At 42.2% G+C, this 10,074-nt stretch overlaps 1 protein-coding gene across 1 annotated transcript; it reads right to left on the bottom strand.

Annotated features, from left to right (window-relative positions):
• Positions 1-3,136: 3,136 nt before the first annotated feature.
• On the bottom strand, positions 3,137-9,659 carry pp2aa (Serine/threonine-protein phosphatase 2A catalytic subunit). Its single transcript, NM_001173609.1, is given in 7 exon segments — positions 3,137-5,043; positions 5,278-5,396; positions 5,597-5,758; positions 6,511-6,600; positions 7,546-7,719; positions 8,510-8,719; positions 9,301-9,659. Coding segments are annotated over 7 exon segments (930 nt in total). The 5' UTR covers positions 9,403-9,659; the 3' UTR covers positions 3,137-4,970.
• Positions 9,660-10,074: the final 415 nt, after the last annotated feature.

Raw genomic sequence — 10,074 nt, 5'->3', positions numbered from 1 at the left:
GATGTTCAACATCAAGGGCAGCGGAAGGAAATCTGGTTTTCCAGTAGTCAGCTCTTTTAACACAGACCTAATGGATTGTACTGTTGTAAATCAGTTGTAGGCTGCTGAACACTGGGCCTTTGATTTGACAAAATACAAATTAAATGGAACCGTAGAGAAAGATTAACTAACATATTTTCAATCATATGTAAAATTCCCTCTAATAAACCTATTCAAATTTGAACTTATCCACCCAATCTTTGCAGCCAGTCATATCATAGGCCTATCTAACTCGAGGCTGGACAAGTGGAAGTGATAGGGTAGTAGGAGGTAACAAGACCTCTTAAGAACAATGTCTAATTGCTGACACAAAAAAATCAACGTTTGGAGAAAAAAATTGGTAGTGGATGAAGGTCATGCTTAGGCGAATAAACTATAAAGTGAAATACATGTTTTTGTTATTTAATTGAAATATTGTTTTTAGAAAAGGGGCTTTTTTTGGATTATAACTGAAAACATTAAATAAAATTGGAATATATTATCAAATAACAATAACTTAACTAATTAATTCAGTGTAACATTGATGTGGCAACTCTCTTATGCTCTGCTATCGCACGATTCTAATTTGTACATAGGTCACAAATAAAGCTATCCCCAGTCAAATTGGAGCACCACTCATGAGCCCACCTCCTGCGCTGCTCACACCTAATCCAGTCCCCACCTGTGACTGAAAACAGGGGGAGAGATGCCAATTGAAAATCTTTTTTATTTTTTTTACGTAGCTAGCGATCTAGCTATATGAGATAAAATGCTGTGTAAAATATCTAAAAGGCTATAAAGGATGACTGTGTTGGGGGCTGCCCAACACACTCATCCAACATATTACTAGTTTACATAAACATTATGGACATTGTTCTCTCTAAACAAGGGTATTATTTAGCTCGAGGCTTTCCTACTTGTATATTTTAAAAAACAATTATAGATCTAACTTCATTGGAATATATCTAGAACTTGATCAATTTACCACAAAATAGTTTTGGTGAAATATCTCCAAAAATGGTGATGTCATAGAGGACATTTTTGTTTAGCAAGAGCAGTGGCAGCTAGGGAAGTGTTGGGGAAATTAATTTGGTGACATCTTGTGGAATTACGGGGGTGGGGCAGTTACCCCTTAGTACCCTACAGTGCAAACAATAAAGCAAGGTAAGAATCTAGGGACTTTTACTGCCATCTAGTCGTCCGTTTTGGGAGTACAGATGACTCATTCTCACTCAGAAGTAGGACAAAGCGTCAGCTGGTTAGTCATTGCTAATAGAGGTGACATTGGACTCTAGCGCAGGGTTTCACAAAGTCGGTCCTGGGGGGCTTGTACTCGATGAATTAAGGTCTCTAATTAGTAAAGAACTCCCCTCACCTGCTAGGTCTCAGTAAGGAACTCTCCTCACCTGGTTGTCTAGGTCTGAATAAGGAACTCCCTTCACCTGGTTGTCTAGGTCTGAATAAGGAACTCCCTCACCTGGTTGTCTAGGTCTCAGTAAGGAACCCCTCACCTGGTTGTCTAGGTCTCAGTGAGGAACACCCCTCACTTGGTTGTCTAGGTCTCAGTAAGGAACTCCCCTCACCTGGTTGTCTAGGTCTCAGTAAGGAACTCTCCTCACCTGGTTGTCTAGGTCTGAATAAGGAACTCCCTCACCTGGTTGTCTAGGTCTCAGTAAGGAACTCCCCTCACCTGGTTGTCTAGGTCTCAGTAAGGAGCTCCCCTCACCTGGTTGTCTAGGTCTCAGTAAGGAACACCCCTCACTTGGTTGTCTAGGTCTCAGTAAGGAACTCCCCTCACCTGGTTGTCTAGGTCTCAGTAAAGAACTCTCCTCACCTGGTTGTCTAGGTCTCAGTAAGGAACTCCCCTCACCTGGTTGTCTAGGTCTCAGTGAGGAACACCCCTCACTTGGTTGTCTAGGTCTCCCCACACCTGGTTGTCTCGGTCTTAGTAAAGAACTCTCCTCACCTGGTTGTCTAGGTCTCAGTAAGGAACTCTCCTCACCTGGTTGTCTAGGTCTCAGTGAGGAACACCCCTCACCTGGTTGTCTAGGTCTCCTCTCACCTGGTTGTCTAGGTCTCAGTAAGGAACTCCTCTCACCTGGTTGTCTAGGTCTCAGTAAGGAAATCCCCTCACCTGGTTGTCTAGGTCTCAGTAAGGAACTCCCCTCACCTGGTTGTCTAGGTCTCAGTAAGGAACTCTCCTCACCTGGTTGTCTAGGTCTGAATAAGGAACTCCCTCACCTGGTTGTCTAGGTCTCAGTAAGGAACTCCCCTCACCTGGTTGTCTAGGTCTCAGTGAGGAACACCCCTCACCTGGTTGTCTAGGTCTCAGTAAGGAACTCCCCTCACCTGGTTGTCTAGGTCTCAGTAAGGAACTCTCCTCACCTGGTTGTCTAGGTCTCAGTAAGGAACTCCCCTCACCTGGTTGTCTAGGTCTCAGTAAGGAACTCTCCTCACCTGGTTGTCTAGGTCTCAGTAAGGAACACCCCTCACCTGGTTGTCTAGGTCTCAGTAAGGAACACCCCTCACCTGGTTGTCTAGGTCTCAGTAAGGAACACCCCTCACCTGATTGTCTAGGTCTTAATTGAAAGGGAAAAAACTAAATACCACAGACAATGAGTTTGACACCCCTGCTCTAGTGTCCAGGCAAATGTCTGTCCTTATAATACCTGGTGCATACGCTGCTTCAATACAACTGGGAACTCAGGAAAAAAAACAAGCTCAAACTGTCAAAAATCATTTTGAATATGAATCCAACTCGGAATTCCAAGTCGGAAACTCGGGCATCTTTCTATCACAAACGTAATCATTGGATCTTGCCTATGCCGTTCAGCCATCACTCATTTATATATTTTTATGTACATATTCTTATTCATTCCTTTACACTTGTGTGTATAAGGTAGTTGTTGTGAAATTGTTAGATTACTTGTTAGATATTACTGCACGGTAGGAACTAGAAGCACAAGCATTTCGCTACACTCACATTAACATCTGCTAACCATGTGTATGTGACCAATAAAATTTGATTTGATCATGGGGCAACGTCGTTCTGAAAGTCAAAGGTCACACTTGCCTCTGTGCCACGCAGAGCGCCTAAGAACCATACAGGACAAAGCAATGAAGGAACAACTTCAATCTTTATTATATAGTGGAGGCTGCAAAACAGAAAGGTATCTATAACAAGGGCTGTCATTTTGTACAGGTGTTCCTGTGTTCACCTGAAATAGGTTTTACTCAACTAATGGACAGGTGAGTGACAGAAAAGCTATTTGCTGGGGGTGAAATATACAGTGCATTCAGAAAGTATTCAGACCCCTTAACTTTTTCCACATCTTGTTACGGTACAGCCTTATTTTAAAATGGATTTCCTCCAGACGGTACGCTTGGCATTCAGGCCAAAGAGTTCAATCTTGGTTTCATCAGTCCAGAGAGTCTTGATTCTCATGGTCTGAGAGACCTTTAGGTGCATTTGGAAAACTCGTCATGTGCCTTTTATTGAGAAATAGCGTCCATCCGGCCACACTACCATAAAAGCCTGATTGGTGGGCTGCTGCAGAGATGGTGGTCCTTCTGGAAGGCTCTCCCATCTTTACAGAGGAACTCTAGAGCTCTGTCAGAGTGACCATCGGGTTCTTGGTCACCTCCCTGACCAACGCCCTTCTCCCCCGATTGCTCAGTTTGCCTCTGGCGGACAGCTCTAGGAAGAGTCTTGGTGGTTCCAAACTTGTTCCATTTAAGAATGATGGAGGCCACTGTGTTCTTGGGAACCTTCAATGCAACAGAAATGCTTTTGTACCCTTCCCCAGATCTGTGCCTCGACACAATCCTGTCTTGGAGCTCTAGGACAATTCCTTCGACCTCATGACTTGGTTTTTGCTCTGACGTCAACTGAGGTACCTTATATAGACAGGTAAGTGCCTTTCCAAATCATGTCCAATCCATTGAATTTACCACAGGTGGACTCCAAGTTGTAGAAACATCTCAAGGATGTTCAATGAAAACAGGATGCACCTGAGCTCAATTTCAAGCCTTATAGCAAAGGGTTTGACTACTTACGTAAATAAGGTATTTCTGTTATAAACATTTTTTTTTTATACATTTGCAAAAATTTCTAGAATTTTTCCCCTCACTTTGTCATTATGCGGTATTGTGTGTAGATTGATGAGGAAGAAAATGTATTTAATCAATTTTAGAATAAGGCTGTAACGTAACAAAACGTGGAAAAAGTCAAGGGGTCGAATTCTTTCCGAATGCACCATAAAACAGAATGCTGTAGTTTGTCAGTGTCATGATAAACATTAAATACAAAAGTGCAAAGAGAAAGAAGAAGTCAATTCCATCCAGTGCCCAACCAACTCTGAAAACAATGATTTCAAATTCACAACAAAAAAAAAGCCATTGAATTTCTGTTAGAAAAATGTTCACAAAATAACATGTTTACTGCAACCTTCCAGTTTGAGGCCATGCCGAGTTGGGATTACCAAAACTTTTCTATACTATAATTATGTTCCTACCACAAGGGTTACATTTAAACCTTAATCTCAGCAGATTAATTAATTCAAAGCAGATCTTTTTCCTGACAAAACCAGCAGGTACTATGAGACTGTCTGCTTCCAAAATGGCACCCTATTACTATATAGTACACTGTAATCTTTACAATGAAGAACCATTTTCAGAGATAAATACAACATCATGCACAGAGAGAGAAGGAACTGGTTCCATGGACTGTGGTGGGCATCGGTTGTGTGGTCTTCTTTAAAGATGAATGTGACATTTTTTTTTTCTTCCATTTTGCATTGTGAAATTATGGCACACATTTTGGTCCATGGATTGATGGATGCTTACTTTGTCACAACTCTATACCAATGGTCGGTTGCTCCCTTCTCCCGCATCTTCTCCCACTTCTTCACTAAGAAGAATCTATAGCAATACTTCACAGGCATTGGGATCTTTTACAGGAAGTAGTCAGGAGTGCGGCGGGTCACATGGGGTTCACCTCTGCGAGGGGCGGGGTCGAACTGAAGGCTGGAATAGAAACACAGAGTCACATATCTGATACGAGGCCTCGGAGCGACGTTACATCTAATAGAGGGTTCGTTTCATTTCATCAAGCAAGATGAGAAAAGGAAGCTTGCTAACTCATTTATCTACACGTAACAATTTCCAATGTATGGAGTTTAACAACAAAGCTAAAGTAAAGAATTGTCAACAGGAATTTTATTCTGAAGTGAATACTTTTATTTTGAGGTGAATACTTACAAGGAGTACTTGAGTGTGTCATCCAGCTCCATGATGGCGGCCTGGTTTCCACAGCGATAGCAGTAATTGGGTGCACTGAAGATAGTCACCACATTACGGTCATGGCACCAGTTATAACCCTGTCAAAACAAACACTCAGTAAACCAGAGGTACATCATGGCACCAGTTATAACCCTGTCAAAACAAACACTCAGTAAACCAGAGGGGTACATCTAGGAACAAGACAATCTAAAACATGAAATCATGCAAATACAAAAGAATGTCAGCATTTTGGTATAAAAATATATAATTTTCAGTACTTAAAAACACGCCACTGTACCTCCATGACGAGCTGGTGAGCTCTGGAGACCAGGGTGAGTCCGTTAGCATGGTTGAAAGTCTCTGAGATGTCCTGTCCAAAGGTGTAGCCGGCACCGCGGGGAGAGATGCCCCAGCCGCCACGGTCATCAGGGTCTGACCACAGCAGGTCACACATCGGACCCTGGGGGAGGGAGACGGTGGCCATGTTAGTAAGGTCAACAATACAATGAACACCACATGATGTGAATAAGGTGGCCATATTGGTGAGGTCAGGCTGCAACACAGAGTCACCACATGATTTTTATCAAAGGTGTTTGCTGAGCGCATATTACAACTGTGAGATGAGTAGTGACTGGTTGGCTAGAAGTCCATGGAACAGATTAAACATCTGCTATACAATGTCAGGGCTTACAGACTCCAGTGGTTCAATATCCACACTATGAAGACGCTGAACAACTGGAAACGCTTCACTCTACATGAACTGAACAGAGATCTCCTGGCTAGAGGCAAAAGCTGTCACACAGAAGTGAGAGAGGTGGAGAGCATGGTGGACGCCCCCTATGCTCCCAAGGGGACCAAGAGGTTTAAGTCAAGTCAATATTATGAAACAACATATTGGACATACATTCTAACTAGCATGGTAGTATGAAGAGAGGAGGTTTAAGTGAAGTCAAGTCAATACTATGAAACAACATATTGGACATACATTCTAACTAGCATGGTAGTATGAAGAGAGGAGGTTTAAGTGAAGTCAAGTCAATACTATGAAACAACATATTGGACATACATTCTAACTAGCATGGTAGTATGAAGAGAGGAGGTTTAAGTGAAGTCAAGTCAATACTATGAAACAACATATTGGACATACATTCTAACTAGCATGGTAGTATGAAGATTGGAACATCGTTTCTAGGAACGTGGAAGTGAGCTGACCTCGTGAGGAACCTCCTGTAAGCGATCCAGCGCTCGGATGTGTTCCAGTGTGTCTATTGAGGGGGACAGTCCTCCGTGGAGACAGAAGATCTGCAGAGGAACGACAAGTCAATTAGGACATTTCCATCTAAAACGTGTTAGAAGGAATCAAATCATTAAGGCTTAAAATACCACCTAACGCTGTGTTGAGGTTGTAGATGTTATTTTATTTTTTTACATCTGTATTGTACAGCACATTTCTGCTGAATTGCATGGTTATGTAATAACAGTAGTGATCAAGGGAGAGACCTCGATTTCCAACCACGGTGTATGAATTGAGGAGATTCAGTAACACGGACGACAATAGAATTCAATAAAAATATATATTTTTGTTGCTAAAAGTAGAACCAGTGCGTTTTGGCTTTCAAGCCTTCATCATGGTTTTTGATGAAGGTCAAAAGCCGAAAATTGTTGGTTCTATTTGTGGCAATAAAAAAAAAATGCTTTTTACTGAACTCCATTGTCCTCCGTGTTGCTGAATCTCCTCTCTCCTTCATAACAGTGATCCTAATAGTACAGGACTTTTATATAGCGCTCTTCAAGGACCCAATCAAAGACACTTATGTAATGGTTCCACTAATAAATAAATATGTGATACATTAAAATTGCAATATGTCACTTTTTTGGGGGCAACACGACCAAATTTACATAGAAGTGCGAGTTATAGAGCTGTCATTCTCATTGAAACCAAGCGTAAGAAGTGGTCGATCTGTTCTGTCTGCACTATTTCTATGCTTCCCGGTCTTAAGTTTCGCCTGTGCGCCTTTTACTGTCGGTTTTGTTTGCTTCAAACAGCTAAAAAAAAAAATCTAAAATACTATTTTTTGGTTATGGAAAATATCTTTCACAGTCGTTTAGATGGTACAATGATACTCTACACAATGACGGCTGGTTTTGTTACATAAACTGAAATTAGGCAAACTATTGGATTTTTTTGCAACCATGAATTGGCGTAGTGATTTATGCATAATGCACCTTAAACAACTAATATCTCACCTGGTTATCTACCAGTGCAGTTAGGGGCAGATAGTCAAATAAGTCTGTGAAGTACTTCCAGACGTTGGCGTTTCCGTATTTCCTTAAACACTCGTCGTAGAAGCCGTACACCTGGGTGATCTGTCTGCTCTCGTGGTTCCCTCGAAGGATTGTGATTCGCTCACGGTACCTAACCTGAAAAACAAAACTAATTATTAACACATCTCTGGATAGGACAAAAAGCGCATAACAAGACATTACATTCACAGTGACTGCACCTTCTGTTCTCGTGTCAACCAGACATGGTTTAAGGTTGACGACAACATTTACAGTAGCAGAAGTGAATCTTATCCTGTGTTGTATCAGTAGGTTGTCCTCCCTGTAGACCTACTGGCCTCCTCTACCAGTTAGAGTTTTAACCTTGTTGCAGTTTTTCCCTGTGCAAAATACACTAACTAAGCAATATCAGAAAGGAATCAGCCGATGCTGTTTTAGAGTACATTCTAAAACAGGAATGGCAACTGGCGGGCCACAGATATTTTGTAGGGCCCGTGTATCAATAGGAACTCATTCAGGGTCTCAACTTACTGTTGAGAATTAGAAAAAAACAAGCTTCAATAAATAAAAAAATTTGTGGTCGTGCGTCAGCAGTTTCTCTCTTGTTATGTGTCACTAACAGTCACTCAATTAGTCTATGCAAGCAAAAAATGTTTAGATTGGTAATTTAGCCTAGTCAGCTATCTAAACTTGTAGTAATCAAGGCCGAACAACGACCAGGGGCCCCAATAGATTTTGCAAACATTTCTGTCCCCCCTATGGCAAAATGAGTAAAATTGCATGAAATTAGTTAGTTAGAAGAATTCAGTTTGAGTCGTCAGGCAAATCCACTGCAGTCTCTCATGATGAATTCATTTTTTTGGGGGGGGGGCCACCCACCCCCATTAAAGTTGCCCTTTCCTGCTCTAAAACATTTGTCTATGTTTACCTTGAGAGATACTAGGAGGCTGACTGTCTCTACAGAGTAGTAGCCCCTGTCCACATAGTCTCCCATGAAGAGGTAGTTGGTGTCCGGAGACTTCCCTCCAATTTTAAACAGCTCCACTAGGTCATGGAACTGGCCGTGGACATCCCCGCACACGGTGACCGGACATCTCACCTCCTGCACGTTAGACTCCTTCGTCAGGATCTCTTTGGCCTGGGAAGGAAATGAGACGTAAGAGTTTGGGGTTAGGAATTTAAACAGAGGATGGGGGAAATCGGGGATACAGAGGGGAAGAGCGGGAGTTCGGGTCTGTGTATGTTATTGCTCGTTTTGAGTACTATATTTATAAAATGCATGCATATTTTGAAGCTCTAACTATATACGGTAGTTGATACCCAGGGGGCACACTTGGAAATCCAACTGCAACAAGCCCAGAACGGAGCGTAAGAACATCAAGGATATCAAGATGAAATGTCTAAACACATTCATATAAAAATACAACAACGCTATTCAGTCAACGCATGTCAGCCAACCCCACAGTGAATGCAAAGGCAATAGGCTCCGCCGCCATTTTCAGAATAATGTAGCTAGCTAGTTAGTAACTAACTAGTAACTAACTAGCAGTAACAAACAATAGCCGGTGGGGAAATTAACCGTGCTCTGACCAATGAGCAATTTAAGATAGTTACTTAACAGTTAACTAATGCTAACTGTCTAGCATAGCAAATATTAGCTAAACTAGTTTGCCGGCTAAGGGCTCGCAAGATCATACGAATTAAACGGGTTAAAATTACCTTCTCGCAAAGGGCTTTGACTTGGTTTTCCGAGAGCTGCTTGCATTCGCCGAGTTGCTCAATCCACCCATCCAATTCCTTAGTGAATGATTTGTCGTCCATGTCTGGTTATATTTCAGCTAGCACACTACCTCGTTAGGTTACCTATTGAAAACTAGTTTAGCTAATGCGTTCTCGTCATTCGCACTCTTTTTTGCTTTCGTCGAAAATGAATGCCCGAGCTAGCTAGGTCACCGACACGGCTTTAAATTGGTTCAAACCCCCCCTACTAGCTAGCTACTCGTTAAAATATAAGCGCTGCATGCGCCTTGATATGCTGTTTATCTGAAATAGCTAAAGAAATGCGGTGTACAGACGCAGTTGCAGAAAGCTGTCTCTCTATGAGATTCCGTGGACCCAACCCTGCTTCTTCACCGAGCAACAATCAATGAGAGAGTTTTATTACACTGGCCCGGGATGAACGGGGAAACGCTCCCTCACATCACCAGGAGAAAGCGGGGAGGGAGGAACGCAATACTCAAATCAAACATTACTCTGCGCCTTTCTGTCAGGTTGTCAACAAAGGCAGCATGGTGCATCGTCCAGAAACATACACCTCTTTTCCACAAAATAAATGTTTGAATTTTCAAACTAGGATTGGAAAGGCAGATAAATAGTTTTTAGCACTTTTGCATGTGGGAACACAGAATCCAACTCATCCCTCCTCCACGTGTTTAATTACGTCACTTTTGTTTTGAGCCGACTTCGCGGAAGGCCAGAGCTGGGCACCTGGCT

Source organism: Salmo salar, chromosome 05, assembly GCF_965601325.2.
Source record: "Salmo salar chromosome 05, fSalSal1, whole genome shotgun sequence".
Taxonomy (NCBI): Eukaryota; Metazoa; Chordata; class Actinopteri; order Salmoniformes; family Salmonidae; genus Salmo; species Salmo salar.
Note: the sequence above shows the minus strand (reverse complement) of the source record. Positions and strands in the feature narration are given on the sequence as shown.